Source organism: Leopardus geoffroyi, chromosome X, assembly GCF_018350155.1.
Source record: "Leopardus geoffroyi isolate Oge1 chromosome X, O.geoffroyi_Oge1_pat1.0, whole genome shotgun sequence".
Lineage (NCBI taxonomy): Eukaryota > Metazoa > Chordata > Mammalia > Carnivora > Felidae > Leopardus > Leopardus geoffroyi.
The window spans coordinates 28,145,078-28,162,694 of NC_059343.1; the positions used below are offsets into that span (position 1 = coordinate 28,145,078).

Below are 17,617 nucleotides of genomic sequence, written 5' to 3' on the forward strand. Positions count from 1 at the left end.
CTGTTTATCTAGCAATCAAATTAAATAACATCTAAGGATGTTATAATTCCTAGTTATAATACGAACCCCATAAACTGTTCTCAACAGTTCACACAGACCTGAAACAAAAGATGATGAATGAGAAAGGGCACTGTCCTCAATTATTATAAATTCGCTACATTAACACTTCTATCAAATAATCTACTTTCCTTATGTTTTCATGATCTTATTTACAAGCTTAAACGTATTTCTAGTTTTATATGTGTAACTTTAAATGCATCAGTCATAAAATAATATGTTTCCGTACCATAAAATTTAATGATTCCAGATTGTGCAGAAATGCATCTTTAAAAGATACTAAAAAATCAATTTCTATGTAGTTTACCTTGTCCTGAAATATGCCTATTTAACATGTGCTTCAAAATCTGAATTCTAAACCCAAACAGGAAATTTGTCTTGAAAATTGTGCACCTTGTTCATTGTCAATTATGCCAAAGCAAATTATATGTTTAATGTGTATAAAACGATGGCCTTTTAAAATAGATGCCCTCAGACAGAAACCCCAATTATTTAGTATTTTTAAGCTACAAATGCTAGAAAACTCCACGAGTTATCTGTCACTGATGATACTCACCTTTGTACCTCCTGGACAGCCGACTGCACTAAACAGAATGAAATTCCTACAAAATTTTGTTTCTCTGCAAAAAGTAACACTAAACTAAAATATTTGAAAATCTTGCAGAGGAAAATGACTAAAATAATCTTAATTGGGTAACAAACAGATCCCAATCATTAAAAAATCTTTTGGCCATAGGTATTTCTAAAACATGGTAGGGTTGCAAAGAAGTCCATCTCACCTCTCTCAATATAACTTTCAGGAAAATATACCTTCAAAACTGAGGATATTCCCCCAATTCTAAGATGTCAGAACCAGATTAGAGGAATGAGGTTTAAAGCCACGGAGCGGACAAGCATGTGGATGAAAACTGCATGACCCAGAGGATTGGAAATAAAATGTGGCTTAGCCACAGACACCTAGAGCCTATTTTTCATTTTCAGCAAATTGAAAGTCCCTTTGAAACACAGTTCTGTGCAGTGAAATCACCTTAACACAGGTTAATAGAAATATTCTCTTAAGTGATAGATGAAATCTTCTCATAGTAACAAATCTACGATCATACAATGCAATGTGCTCAAGCGGAAAACTCTGAGCCATTTATTTTAAAGTCAAATTTCATGTTTATTTAAAACGATAAAACCAAAAAAAAGCTGTGTAAACCCTTGGGAGAAATAAATGTGGGTCACTAGAGGGCGCACACTCCCTTTCACAGCTTGTCTGGTCCTCAACTTGGCTTCTCTTTTATTTTCTTATCTACATAACGATAACATGGTGACAAATGGATTTTTCATGGGAGTTCGCTTACAGAAAAACATAAAATGTCCAAAGATATAGATAAAATGGTATAAAAAGAACATGTTAGTAAGACACTCTCAGATGCACAGTTAAAATGCCTTCAGCCATTTTAATCCACACACCAAAGTATCTTAAAGTCATAATACACAAATTCCCCTGAGAAAATGTCTTCAATTTGAGGAGACAGGCTTAATGCAAATAATAGAGTAGCATTTTCTGGACTTTGTAACCCAAAAGTTTTTGCCCAGTTCATTAATTTTACCTAATTTTGGAATCTTTATAAATAGTCACACACTCATGCTCTATAAATTTGCTTACAATTACACTCCTGCATATCTAGATGTTAATTTTACACTCAATCACATTCAAAGAAAAAGGGAAAAACAGCATCTTAAGCATCCTGTTCATGTCACATACTTTCATAAACACACAGAATTCATCTCCCACAATAAGAGTATAAATTATTATAATCTTAATTCCATAGATTGACCATGAAGAGAGAGATTTATCAACCTCCTCTACTTTCAACACACAATGAAAAATGGAGTTAAAATTCAAAACCAGGTCTGTCTAAACCCAAAGATTTCCACTACACTACACTTATTTTTCTTTGCTCCAAATGAAAAGAAAAAAAAATTAATTAAGGAGACATCAATACGAATTTTCTGTTCATTGCTTTATAGTAAAGTCTGGTAGTTACTATTGTGCTACTTTAGATGGTGTCAAAATTTGATTGGAGTCCCAAAATTTGATTGGGACATTCATTCTCAACATTGTCATTAACCTTAACTACGATCCGTGGCTGCCTAACTGATAACACCTATGGCATTATTAAATGGTTGCCATTCCCAGTTTATCTTTACTTTGGAATATTCCTTAATTGCCTAAAACCCCGAATTTCCAAACTGTTGTGTATTCTGATATAAACCATAGACGATGGGGTGTCTAGGGGGTGCTCAGCTGGTTAAGTGTCTGATTCTTGATTAGGGCTCAGGTCATGATCTCATGGTTCATGAGTTCAAGCCCCACATCAGGCTCCACGCTGATAGTGAGGAGACTGTTTGGGATTCTCTCTCTCCCTCTCTCTTTGCTCCTCCCACCTCTGAAAAATAAATAAATACAAACTTTTTTAAAAAGCATAAATAGGGGCGCCTGGGTGGCGCAGTCGGTTAAGCGTCCGACTTCAGCCAGGTCACGATCTTGCGGTCCGTGAGTTCGAGCCCCGCGTCAGGCTCTGGGCTGATGGCTCAGAGCCTGGAGCCTGTTTCCGATTCTGTGTCTCCCTCTCTCTCTGCCCCTCCCCCATTCATACTCTGTCTCTCTCTGTCCCAAAAATAAATAAACGTTGAAAAAAAAAAATTAAAAAAAAAAAATAAATAAAAAGCATAAATGACAAAGGTTGTTACGACAATGCTTAGCATTAGAAGTCTTACACTTGGACCCCCTTTAAGCCTTGATGCTAAAAAGACACCTATCATTGAAAAAAATGGTCTCTTGCCTGAAAATGATCTCTGCATACAAAGATAGCCAAATGCTCCAATAGGACCCTAGAGTCTATGAGACTTCAGAATGTAGAACAGTCATAATCTAGGATAAGAACACATTTTCCATACACAGACCTCATCTCAATAAATTCTTAAACAGTCTCAGGAAAGCTTTTAATTTCAGCTAAATAATTTGATGAAATCACCTTTAACTTCTCATTTCAAAAGATGGCATGACATAGAATTTAAGAACGCAACATCCTGTGCTCGATGCCTGGGTTCAAATCCTGGCTAAACTGCTTCCTGTAAATTTTGCAAGCGTGAACAAGTCACCTGACCTTTCTGTGCCTCATTTGTCCCCTTGGCATATTTGTGTCAGCTACTATGATCACTGCCTTCCATGCCTCTTACTGGGTTTAAGCCAGCACCATGCTACTTTTCACATTATCTTTTGAGAAGACACATGTTTGTTGTAATGTTTTGTTAAGCACTGGTAAATTAGGGGTGTCTGGGGGGCTCGGTCCATTGAGCATCCAGCTCATGATTTCGGCTCAGGTCATATCCCAGGGTCTCAGGACCAAGCCCCGCATCGGGTACCACACTGAGCATGGAGCCTATTTAAGAATCTCTTTCTCCCTCTGTCTCTCTCCCCTGCTTGTGCTTTCTCTCTCTCTCTCTCTCTCTCTCTCTCTCTCTCTCTCAAATAAAATTAAATGAAATTAAAAATGAAAACAAACAAAAAAGAACTGGCAAATTACAAACTATTATGGTAACCACAAGAATAAAAACTGCATCTGTATCTTGTAAATACTGCTACAATAAACATAGGGGTACAGATATCTTTTCGAATTAGTGTTTTTGCTTTCTTTGGGTAAGTATACCCAGTAACATAATTATTGGATTATATGGTATTTCTATTTTTTTCTGTTTTATTTATTTGGGGGGAGAGAGAGCACAAGTCAGGGAGGGGCAGAGAAAGAGAGGGACAGAGGATCCAAAGCAGGCTCTGCACTGACAGGGTGATAGCAGTTCTGTTTTTAAGTTTTTGAGGAACCTCCATACTGTTTTCCACTGTGGCTGTATCAGTTTACATTCCCTCCATTAGTGCATGATGGTCCCCTTTTCACCACATTCTTGCCAGCACTTGTTATGTCTTGTCTTTTGTATTTTAGCCATTCTGACAGGTATTAGGCAATATCTCACTGTGCTTTTGATTTGCGTTTCCCTGATGATTAGTGTCCACTGATAGACAAATGGATAAGGAACAGGTGGCATATATATACAATGGAATGTTACACAGCCATAGAAAAGGATGAGATCATGCCATTTGTGACCATATGGATGGTCCTAGAGGGTGTCAGGCTAAGTGCAATAAGTCAGACTGAGAAAGACAAATATTATATGATTTCACTCATATGTGGAATCTAAAAACAAGTGAATAAACAAACATAAGGAATATAGTCAGTAATATTATAATAGCATATCACAGTGACAGATAGTAGCTATACCTGTGGTGAGCACAGTATAACTTATAGAGAAGTTGAATCACTATGCTGTATACTTGAAATGAATACTGCACTGTATGTCAACTATACTCAAAAAATATGTATATATATAAACTGCAAAGGAAGCGATAACAAAGACAATAAAACAAATAAAAATCATCAGTGGTAAAATAATCTCATCTATTGCACCCTTTATTGCAAGAAAAGGCAAACTATGGCCCACGGGACAAATTTGGCCCACCACTTGGTTCTGTAAATAAAGTTTTATTGGAACACAGCCATACTCATTTATTTGCATACTGTTTATGACTGCATCTTCACTAGAGAAGCAGAGTTGAGTACTTGCAAAAGAAACTGTATGGTGCTCAAGGTCTAAAATAGTTTCTGTCTGGCTCTTTAGCGAGCAAGCTCTCCCTGCTCTATAAAGTTGAGATGATGTCCCCCAACACTCAGGGAGGGTCAAAATGGTATGGTTCGCAGCAGCTATATTGTTTTGCTCTGTCTCAAAAATGTTCATTGGCTCTCCATGACCAGATTAAAGTCTACATTCCTTAGTCTGGCATCGAGTACATTTTTTACAAGCGAACTCAACCTACCTTTTTAACCTCATCTCTTATTTCCCTCTTTCCAATACCTCATACTTCTGCTTTAGGAAAAAGAAACACAACCCTGTGTAAACGCCAATGGTATACAGGTTTGTAGGACAGCTTGCATTTGAAGTATCCTTTCCCACCTCACCTTGATGCCAACCCGCCCCTGTCTTTCAAATGTCCACTCAGATGCTAATTTCTCTGAGCTTTCCATGTTCAACTCCCAGAAGGAAGTAAACTTTTCTTCCTTCAAACTTTTCTAACACCGTACTGGTACTTCCTCGTGACATAGCTTATACTAGATTGTAAACTTAGTGAGGGAAGGACTAAGTATAGTTCCCAGGTATAGCAACTGGAGTGCCTTACAAATCATAGCAATTGATGAGATATTAGTTGAAAGAATATGAAAATTAGCAAGAATGCTAACTTTGCTGTCACTATACTCCTGAAACACAGTGGACTCATACTGACTTCAGGAGTGTTCAAAGCACCCCTCCACACATTGGATGGTGCCTTGGACCCTATGGGAGGTAATTTAAACTTTAAATACTCTCACTGTGAAAGCTCGCTGAGTTTAAAGGACTTCAACATGCTTTTATGTTGTGGGTCTTTAAAGTTTAAATAACTTCCAGTCAAGGTTCAGAAACTATCTAGTGCAATGCAGAAAGCCATTTAAATCTGACGTGTACTTACTGCCCCACTGCCTTTTCCTTGGCATCATGAGTTGTTTCAATCCAAGTACTTCTTTTAGTGAGCATTTCTATCAACTTTGGTTAAAACACAAAGTAAAACTCACTGCTCTACAAAGCCAAGGCCTTAGCACAGGCAGACATAATAAAACGCCAGTCAATGAGTGGCCTAAACAACAGCAATTTATTTTCTTAGAGTTCTGGAAGCCGGAAGTTCAAGATCAAACTGCTGGCATGGCCACTTTTCTGGGTTGTAGATAGTCATCTTGTCACAGGGTCATCACACAGCAGGGAAGAAGAGAGCAAGCTCTCTGCTGTCTCTTCTTAGAAGGGTGCTAATCTCATCATGAGGGCCCCACCCTCGCGACCTCATCTAAACTTGATCACCTCCCAAACACCTCATTTCCAAATTCTACCAAACTGGAGTTAGCCCTTCAGCACATGAAATGTTGGGGCGGGGGGACACAATTCAGTCCGTAGGAGCTAGGTATAATTTTATCTGTGTGCGATGGCATGATTTATACTGATTTATAGAGATACAAGCTCCTGACCAGGGAAGACAGAAGAATAAGAATATTCTCAGAAGATGTCAGAACAAAAATATTCTCGATTCTAACACAAATGTAGTAATGGGAGGATAACTATTCTAAATTAGTAATTGGGAATTCAGCCTTCTCCTGGGAAAAAGATGTATTATTTTTACCTCAAGAGTCAACAAGACAGGTACACATAATCAAATCTTCCCAGTGTGAAGGCAAACAGGAAAATTCATATAAATTCCATTTCAGAGATGAAGAAATAGATACTGAGTGAGGTTCAGTGACTTTCTTTAGTCACATAGTTTCTGAGTGGAAGATCCAAGGTCAGAACCAACCTGTGCAGTCATAGGCCCATTTACTCTCAGATCCGCTCACCACATTTCTTTTGCCCTCCCTGTATCTGAGGGACCTACATTTCCCCCCATTGCTTGTCCTCTGGCTTCCAGTTAGGTTTGTTCAATTGAAGGCACTGGCAGAATACATAAAGAGGGAAGAAAGATGTCAAGGTGTTTTGGCTTTGCATTCTACTGTTGGTGGTATTTCTACAGCAGCTACATCTCCGTTGTGGCTTTAGTTTCCTTTAGATGGCTCCTCCCTCCTTTGATCCAAACTCCTGCCTGGCTGTCCTGAGAGTGTTAGCCCCTGTTGGAAGGCTCCAGCTTTGGGGCTTTGGTAACCTCCTCTACCTGCGTTGTTCCTCAAACTCCAGACACGCTAGTGTTTTGGGTTGCTTCCCTATCCCATTTGCTTCCCAGTTTTCCACCACCTGCTTGGCCAATTCCCTGTATTAGGTTTCCTCTCTCCAAAACACCTAGAATTGTTTCTCTTTTCCTGATAGGACTCTGACAAAATATCCACTTAACATCCCATAAATATTTAGTGAATACCCGTGATGTGCTAACTTCTGGGTTATAGCTGTAAGCCAGGAGTTGAAAAGAAAAGGTTCATGCCCTCAAGGAGTTCACTGGAGATACAGATATGCAAAACCAAAATCATCACAATAGAATTCTGCAAGTGCTTTAATGGAAGTGTTAGTAAGGCTGAGAAACACCTGGGAGAAAATCTACTTAAGCTCATTGGGGAAGCAAGGAATGTGAGAGGTGGAAAAGGCAAAGTAAAGAAAAGACAATCTTAGGTAGAGAGAGATAACAGTAGGTGCAAAGAATGAGAAACTTGAAGCAACAGAGAGCATTTTGGAGATCAGAGAGTGGTTGATTAAAGCTGAGGAGAGGGCAGTGTCACTGGAAAAGCAGTTTGTGGCCAATCTGTGAACTATTTGTTAGTAGTCTGTGGCAAGAAAAAGTCATCAGAGTATAAATCAACCAAGGCACAAAGCATACTATTCCATCTGATTTTTTTTTAATTGCACAACTTTCTTGACAAAGGAAGCAGCACATTGATTTACATTCTAGCCCAAGCTCCTTATCTCATGGTGCCCTGGTAATAAACAGCTTGCAGACTATTTTGAGGAGCAGTGGCATATAAAGAAACGGGCAGGGGAAAAGGGAGTGAAGCTGGAGAGGTAGGCAGCTAAAGATCAGAACGGAAGTTTTGTGCTATGCATTTCAAGGACTATGGGCAGAGAGCAATGATCTAATTAGAGGTGCATTTTAAGATGGTCCTCAGGAGGCTGTGAAGTATATGAAGAAGAAGGGTGAATGTAGAGGCAGAGGGATCAGTTACAAATTTCATGCAGAAAATGATCAGAGACTAAATTAGGATGAAGCCTGTATATGAAGGACAGGCTAAATTAAAGAGAATCTAATGGGCACACTTGGAGGGTTTTATTGAGGGGGCAGGTTTTAGGACCACTGGAAATGGTTGCACAGGTTGTTCACGGCATAACGCCACAAGGTGCTGCTCTCAGAATCGATGATGTGAATGGTGCTCTCTAACGTTGTGCAGCGTATACTGTGGAACTACATCTGAAACTTCTGTAAGAAGTCCAGGTGCAAATGTCCAATAAACATTTGGATTACATAGATAGGAACATCAAGAGGAGGGAGGTCAAGCTGGAGATATTAATTCAGAAATCATCCGCTATAGATGGCCAATAGACAGAAGACTATAAATGAGACTGCCTTGGGAAAGAACACGTTGTGAGAAGGAAATGAAACCAAAATTTGAATCTTGTGGAGACTATTAAAGAGATAAGACGAGGAGACTGAGAAGCCACAGTAAGAAAGCAGAGAGGAAAAAAGAAACAGGAGGGAACAATGACCCAGAAGCCAAAGGAGTGGAAAATTTCAAGAAGGGACTAATCATCATCACTGTCAAGCACAGCACGAAGGTTAAGAAGACAAGAACTGAAGAGTGACCTTTGGAGTCAGCAATTAAGTTGCTCTCTGGTGACCTTGCTGAGGTCAGTTCCAGTGCTCGGTGTAGGAAAGGGTGAAGGAAAGAAACACAAGTAAGGAAAAAAGAGGTAGTTCAGATCCTCTGATTAAAAACCAACTTCTCCTGGCACTCAGCTATGCTTCTTCTTTCAGATGAATAAATAATAAATAGGACTACCATTTCCTTCACTCAGGGAACAAATAAAACAGCATGTCATGGCTCTGGGAATATGGCCTCGCCTTTCTCTCTGTTGGCATCCCTGTATGACTTGCATTCTGGAAGAGCACATTTTCATACACCTGCTGTAGTTAGATATCCAGACCTATGTAGACTTATTTTATAGGACCAGTTCCACTATAGTGCATTTCAGCTCTTAACATGTATTGGGCATGTACCATATAGAAGACCCCACACCAGGTAAGGAGTGAGGTATGGACCCTGGCCTAGTGAAGCTTTAGGTCGAGTGGATCAAACAGGTATATGAATAGATCATTTCAACATAAAGCAATAGGGGTGTCACAAGATGGATCAGGAGCATCACTTAGCCTAACTGGGAATTAATGGTTCCCATCAGTGAGACTGGTTTGGGAAAAAGAATCAAGAGTCAGGTTGCAGCTGCGATGATGCTCAAGGGCACTGATTTCCAAAAGGTGGGTCCTGAACCAGAAGCATCAGCATAACCTGGGAACCTGTTGGCAATTAAGCTTCTCAGGGCGCCAGGGTGGCTGAGTCAGTTAAGTGTCCAACTCTTGATTTCTGCTCAGGTGATGATCTCATGGTTTGTGAGGTCAAGCCCCGCGTGAGGCTGTGCACTGACAGTGTGGAGCCCACTTGGGACTCTCCCTCTTTCTCTCTCTGCCTTCTCCTACTCATTCTCTCTCTCCTTCTGTCTTTCTCTCTCTCTCTCTCTCTCTCTCTCTCTCTCTCAAAATAAATAAATAAATAAATAAATAAATAAATAAATAAACAAACTTAAAAAAAAGAAATTAAGTTTCTCAGGCACCACTCAAGACCTAAAGTCACGGAAACTCTGATAGGAAGAAGCAATCTGTCTTTTCATAAGCCCTCCAGATAATTCTGATTTATGCTAATATATAACAAGCACTGTTTGGGGGCAATGGTTCTCAAACCTTAAGGCTTACCAGAATGTCCTGGGAGCTTGTAAAAGATTCCTAGGCCCACCTGCAGAGTGTGTGATTCAGCAAGTTTGGGGCAGCCCCCTCCAAATTCGCATTTCTAATATGGTCCCAAGTGATGCTGCTGTTTAATGCACTGCACAAACAATGTCACTGCTCTAGGTATTCTCTGGCCCTTTAGTTTGCCTCTAGAATTCACATTCCTATATTCTCCAAAACATATTTATTAAGTTATTCTTGACTTATATGACAAAATAATTTTAAGAATCTAAAGTAGGTGGTGATCTTTTGGAATATCTGAAGATGGAGTGTAAGGTTTCTATTCTTCACCAAAAATAGTTTCTAAACTGAAATCTGAGTCTATGACCAAGGTCATTTGACTCCAATACATAAAAAGAAGCAAGCCATTGCAACTCTAACACTGGAATAGAAATTAGGAGACTCAGCAGTAGTCCTTATTTTGCAACTGAAAGCAAGTTATTTAACCTTTCTGGATTTCAATTAACCTGTAACTGTAGACAACTCCAGAGTCTCATCTCCTTAGATAAAAGATGCAAAGTTTCATTTTTTTCTGGATCGTGCCTAGGGGCAAAAATGTTATCACTGAGACCAACACCTTGAGTATTTTAGGATCAAATTATCATATAGAAAATTAAAAAAAATAGCTTAGACATATTAATTATCTAGTTAGAGTCTTGAAATAAACTAAATTGTTTTAGTTTATCACTTCCAGATTATAATTTGGGAAGCAAAGTTCAAATGAATATCCAACACAAAAATATTTTAGGCAATGATCTTATAAAACTGCAGAAGGGGTCTTATCTAACACTTATCTAACTTCCTTTCAATGCTGTGACATAAATTCATGTCAGGAAATGGACATAAAAAGAAAGAAAGCAAAACAAAACAAAAACAATTAAGCTGCAAAATAAAACTAACTAACTAACTAACTAACTTACTTACTTACTAACTAACTAACTAACTAGCTAACTAACTAACGCAGGCCTGTAACTGACCCGGCAATTTATTCTGCCATTTAGTAAGCATGCAAGGAACGGTCAGAGAAAGCAAACTGAAGACTCAAGTCTGCTCAGCCAGGAGAAGATAAAAAGACTAGGTGAATTTCAGTATTTACAAATGTCTCTATACTCCTCTTCAGGTCAAAGATACTCATTTACTAACACTATACTTGGGCAAATTATCTTTATTGAGATAGCATTTACCTAAAAAAAAAGATTCAATTTGCAGTTGGCTTCACCTGGTTGATGCAAAAATGTAAATGAAAGCTGTTATGAACGTCTTTTAAAAGAACTGCTACATGATTAGAAACTAATCTCCTCAATAAATTCCAATTAACTAGATAATAGATCTAGTTTTAACATAGTCTGAGTTCCATACTCTGATAATTACCTATATGTAAAATAATATCACTGAACCGCAGGGATAATTTACTGTTAAAAATAATTACCCTGTGACCCAACATCATTAACATTTTTGTATATCTTAGTGTGAGGAGGACAATTTATGCAGTAAATACAACAACAGTAGAAACTGTGTAATTATTAAGGAATCAACTAAACACATCTTAGATATTAAAAACAAAACAAAACAAAAAAAACAAGTGTGGTACAAAGCTGAGTCTTAAATCCTTGAACAGTTGGGAGTAAATGACAATGTCCTAATGGGCAAAAATAGAATTATTAAAGTTTATTAAAATGTTCATTTGTTTATTAACAACCATTCCATGAAGAACCAGGCGAAATTCTTAAGTGCCAAGGAATATAAAATGTTAATCATCACAATTAGTTGAACTGGATTTATTCACTCTTTCAACAAATATTCGTTGACTATTGCATGCATGGTACTATATATATGGGATCTAAGTAAAATATAAAGGAGGATAATAATAGGACCCCTTTGTTGTAAGTGGTGATGAGAAAAATTGATGTGGGTAACAGTAAGACATCTACCAAAAGAACGTAATGTAATTTACTGGCTGAAGTGGAACGATGCTGGGGAAGCTAGAAATAAGAATGGTGGGAGATAATACTGAATATCGTAAGAAGTGAGTTATGTCTTATTTTGGGGGTAACTGGAGTTACCACGATCTCAAGTCTGGAAGGTCAGCATAAAAGCCACATTTTAGATACATTAATTTGATGTGGATTAATCAGAAAGGGGGCAAGCATCACAGCATGGACATATAAGGCTTAGGTTATGGAGTTGGCAGTTAGAATGATTGGGAAATAACTGAAATGCTCACTAGCCCAATAGTATAATGCAATAATAATAAATAAGGGACAAGACAGGAGAGCTGAGATTGACAGAAATGGAGAAGTCGGGTGGTAAATTTTGTTTTCAAGAGGAAGATGAGAAGGTAATCTGTTGTTATATTCTTTAAGTTTGAGATGATGTTTATTATGGGATTTTTTTTTTTTTTACCAATAGCACATGATCACCGTTTCCACCTCCACCCCGACGGCCGCCTTCATAACCATCACCACCTCTCCCACCACTGTCTCCACCACCATCTCTCCCACCTCCATCACCTCCACCACATCCACCCCTAACCCTTCCATGCCCACCATATCCAAATGACAAGAACCAACAGCTACTGCATTCGCTGAATTCTTACTACCTTACAGGCACTATATCAAATGTTTCCACTTCATCCTCAGTATTTTATAAAGTGATGAGAGTGAATTTGAGGCACAGGTATTAGGTAATTTGCCTGGAATCATAAGCTTATAGTTAAGGTTATGATTTCAGGTTTCAACCATGAGTAATTCTGGTTCCAAAGTCCATGTTTTTCCCAACATTGGCCACTCCTTTGGACATACAGGCAAGAAATTTTAAGAAGTAAAATATTTGCACAATGTAAAAGTTGGTGTAGTTAAACAGAGGCGACAATGGTTTGCATTTGATTAAAAAATATTGACACACTGACTAGATGCACAAGTAAAGTACATAGTTTTAAAGATATAAACATGAGAGGGCCTGGGTGCCTCAGTCGGTTAAGGGTCCGACTTCGGCTAAGGTCATGATCTCACAGCTCTGTGAGTTTGAGCCCCACATCAGGCTCTGTGCTGACGGCTCAGAGCTTGGAGCCTATTTCGGATTTCTGGGTGTGTGTGTCTCTCTCCCCCTCCCCCACTCATGTTGCATTGCCCTGTCTCTCAAAAATAAATAAACATTAAAAAATAAAAAAAAATAAATACAATAAAGATATAAACATGAAATTTAGGGGAGAGAGTCAGATATGGAGCTGTAAGTAAGATCTCAGGGTCATTCACTTAGTGCCAGACTTGAATCAACATAAAGAAGCAATTCAAATGAAATCAACAAAGCAAAACACATGCATTTATGAGATGCTACAATAGTAATTAGGCAAAGGTACAAAACAAGCCAGTGGTAGGTGCAGAACTAGTTGTGTGTCAGAGAAAATGAGAAAGGAGGTCATTTTTAAAAGATGAGCATTCAAAAGATTGTCAAGACTACCGTCTTGACAGTTAAGTGCTAGTGGTTCTCACATGGGACAAGAGACAGGCACGAGCTATCATGAAGTTTTCAGTCATGTTTGTATGATGCCACTTGAACCATTACACTCTCTTAAGCAGCTGTCATCCTGTAGACAATTATCAGTTATTGATTTTTTTTATTTTTTTAAAGTTTTTTAAATGTTTATTTTTTGAGAGAGAGAGAGTGTGTGTGAGTGGGGGAGGGGCAGAGAGACAGAGGGAGACACAGAATCCGAAGCAGGTTCCAGGCTCTGAGCTGTCAGCACAGAGCCCGACAGAGGGCTTGAACCCACAAGCTGTGAGATCATGACCTGAGCCAAAGTCAGACACCTAACTGACTGAGCCACACAGGCACCCCAATCACTTATTGAATTTAATCGTCCTAAATGTTCACGTGTTTCTGCTCTTTGTTCAGTACAAATTTATTGATCTAGAATCTTATATAAAGCATCCATCTTATTGTACTGTCCATATCTGGACATATTTGACAGTGAAAGTTGGTCTTACATATAATTATGATATCACAAAACATATAATCTGGGATGGATTTAGGGAAACCAAGATGTAAGATCACGTTAATCATTTATCTACTGAAGAAACATTTTCCTACCCAGTCTAGCTTCTGTAGTACGCCACCTCAGTTGAGATCCTGGCTCAGATATTCTATAGCGGTGTATAATAGTAATATTAGCCATACTTATCTTGTAGGGTAACCGCGAAGAATAAACATGCTATGCAGATAAAGCATTTAATCTAGCACTGAGCACACAATAAAATCATCAGTAAGTGTTAGCTTTTATTTAAGTAATATATTCTTTATGGTCCCAATTGGTCATCTCATTTCAGGCACTTATAAAAACTGCTGAGAGGATAAGATGCAAACAGAATCTAGGAGACAAAATATTTCACCACTAGCCACACTTTCCTGAAAACAAAAAGCGATCAGAACTTATTTTCTTTAACCAAATAACATTCACCAAACAGAAGCCAAGAATATACTTGGCAGGAGCCAAGAGAGAGACGGACATGAATCAACTTGTTCTGCTGATTTCTGTATTAGTAGAATGTTGAACACATTAGGAGGGTAAGACAACTAAGTTTCCACACTGCTCTGCTTAGAAAATTGGTGAAGAGCTGTTGAGTTGTCGCAAAGGATCCGTAAATCCATGTCTCCACTAAGCACTGTCTGGAGACACATGTTTCACATGACGTGAAATTAATATCCATGCTATTAGGTTCATAAAACGCAGATTCATTAAAAGCTTTACAGATTTGTTTCTGCCATTATGTTTTTTTTTTCCATCAATGTTAAATTTTCAGCTACTATTAGGAGTAGATCCTTGAAAGCTGTTGCCCCAAATAGAATGCTAATGCTTAAAGATTCAAAGAACCATTTAACTGGAATGAGGGTCAGCAAACTTCTTCTGTGAGAGGCCAGACAGTAAATATTTTAGGCTTTGTGGGCCATATAGTCTCTGTGGTAATCACCCAACCCTGCCCTTGTAATGTTAAAGCAACCACAGATGATGTATATATAAATGACTGTGGCTGTGTTTCAATAAAACCTTATTTATGGACACTGTCACCTGAATTTCATAGTATTTTCACATGTCACAAAATATCCTTCTTTTGATCATTTTCCACCATTTCAAAATATAAAAAGAATTCTTAGCTCATGAGCCATACAAAAACTGGAAGTAAGGTGGACCTAGTCAACTGGCTTTAGTTTGCTGACCATTGGATGAGAGGATTCACCCAGCCACGCAGATACAACCAGGGAGAAAAGCCTAGCAGTTCACTGCGGGAATTATGACAGCACGTTACAAATCACGGATTAAAAGATAAGTTTTGAAAGTCCCTAATAATGTACTTGAGTAACTTCTCTACGTGTTTTTTTTTTCCTTTGTCTAGAACATCTGACATGATATTTTTAGGTATGTGTTCTTCTTCTCATACTTCTATACCCTTGTATACATAAATTCTAATGTCAAGTGTTCCACGCATTCCTAAACATATGCTGCTAAGAAACATAAGGCAGATTTTAATGTTCTTTCTTAATCTTAGAATGATAATAATTGGAAAGAAAAAGAAACTGTACCCTTTTATGACTTTCATGGTAGTTCTGCATTTATGAAATTTTATTCTCATCATTTTAATATACCCAAGGATGTACATAATACCTAACTTATCTACAATGTCTAGTTGCAAATATCCACCAAAAGACAAGTTAAAAATTCTAACACCTTCAAGATAAGATAAGACTTTATAAATATCAAAGAACAGGAAATCTATTCTGTAATTACTCCTGATTTAGGATGTGCAGATTGAGACATTATGTTCTCATAAACTAGCAGAATGGATCTTGTCTATTATAGGTGTACTTCTTCTTCATGAAAATGTACTTTCCATTACTGGAAGAAAAGACATGTAATGCAAAAGTAGGCACTGAACAAACAGACTCTTCATAAGGGGGGGGAAAAACTCAGGATAAAATGAGTCTGTGGCAGTTCATCACCCGTGGTTTCTTCTTTTAATCCAGGAAAATAATATTTCCATTAAGCATTAAGCTTTTGTTAGGATGCCGATTCCTGGGGCAAATTTTAAAATTCACTTCACAAGTTTTCTAACTTAACTGACATTACAGGCACCTGAGGCTTCTAGAAATATTGTTTAAATAAACGCACTACCATCCAACAGCTATAAATGAGTTTTCCGGCTTAACAATTACTTTTTGCTTCAGGATAAAGCCATGAGTAAGAGCCTCTCACCTTTTCCTAATTTCGGAATCCACAATAATCTGCCTCTTCTTTTGGGGAGGTGGTGGTGGCAGTTCCTCTTGGGCATGCTTTACCAGAATTTGCTCCCTCGTGGTCACCATAGTTACCGTTTCCATTACAGTTGTCTGTGTTAGTGATGGCTGAGTGGTGGGGACAGCCTGTGAAATCTAGGAGAAGTATTGAAACAGAGGTCACACATTGCTTGAAAGACTTCAGTAAAGACTGCACGGAGCGGCAAAGGAAAATAATGAGAAACTGTCCCTGCCTGTTGGTAAATTGACCTTCAGATCAAAATAGCACCATATTGAACCCAAATCAAATTGTTTTATCTGACTTAACTTATGTTGAGTTAAATCACAAAGGGAAGTAATCTCAAAACCAGAAGTAAACTTAGCGTCTCTTCAATTGATTGGTCAAGCTATGGGAAATAAAGGGGGGGCGGGCAAAGGAGAAAAATGTAGGGTTTCACTCTGACAGTTAATTAAACGTACTGTTTATTTATTTATTTTTTTTTTTTTTAAATTTTTTTTTCAACGTTTTTATTTATTTTTGGGACAGAGAGAGACAGAGCATGAACGGGGGAGGGGCAGAGAGAGAGGGAGACACAGAATCGGAAACAGGCTCCAGGCTCTGAGCCATCAGCCCAGAGCCTGACGCGGGGCTCGAACTCACGGACCGCGAGATCGTGACCTGGCTGAAGTCGGACGCTTAACCGACTGCGCCACCCAGGCGCCCCTAAACGTACTGTTTAAAGTGCTTACCACATTAATATAAATTTTAAAAGGTAGACCAGCACCAACTTCATTGCCTTAGCATACCGCAGATGCTTATTAGTGTGGTGAATGCATCTTTAGTTATCATATATACTAATTAGTTACCATCCACACCTTTTTAGACAAAATTATTTGAACTTGACAATAAATGACTTTTTAATCAAATAAGTGAAATACCCTTTAAGACTACAAAAAAAAAAGGTTAACATAAAGTACCTACTAGTCCAAAAGCATATTTAAGCTAAAAAGCATACTACCCTTGTTTAATTAGTAACTTAAAATATTTGAGTTTCCACCGTTAGCATTAAAGATACTTCTTGGTTTAGAAGCACACTAACTTTGTGTTTAGACCTTTAAAAAAACATCTATTAAGTTGAGATCACCACTGTTTGGAATAATATGGTTTGTGATCCAACTGATGAGAAGCCATCACCTCAGTAAATGGGCAATACCAGATGAGCTGTGCAATGGGGGAGACACTCTCCCTTCCTTCCCTAACCACCAACTCCCTCTCACACAGTCCTCCTGTGATTAGAACTGAATAGTTACCTGTTGAGATGTTAATTATTATTACTCTTCTAGTAATCTAAATCATTTGGAAGATCAATGTACAGGGAGACCAAAAGAGGCCTTCATTAGACCCATTTATAGGTACTTGACGTGCACAGAGCTAGGGATCTGACTGAGCTCAAATCAGTTTGACTAATTTTCCTGACCATGCCAAGAGGTATGGAAAGGGTCTGGGATAACCTCCCTACCTCACACATGACTGATTCCTTCAATGGGAGGAAATCAGGGAAGCCTCAGGATCTTCTTATTGCAGGTTCCAAGGAGGCAATTGTCCGTGATGTAATGAAATCTTTTGTCACAATGTCT

General features: G+C 38.3%; 1 protein-coding gene across 9 annotated transcripts in view; it reads right to left on the bottom strand.

Annotated features, from left to right (window-relative positions):
• Positions 1 to 17,617, bottom strand: part of DMD (dystrophin) — a 2,127,700-nt gene that overhangs the window by 1,370,643 nt on the left and 739,440 nt on the right. For all 9 annotated transcript variants that reach the window (XM_045472664.1, XM_045472669.1, XM_045472671.1 and 6 more), the window contains exon 17: positions 15,960 to 16,135. In XM_045472664.1, coding sequence (XP_045328620.1) covers positions 15,960 to 16,135 — 176 coding nt within the window. The remainder of the gene's footprint in view (positions 1 to 15,959; positions 16,136 to 17,617) is intronic.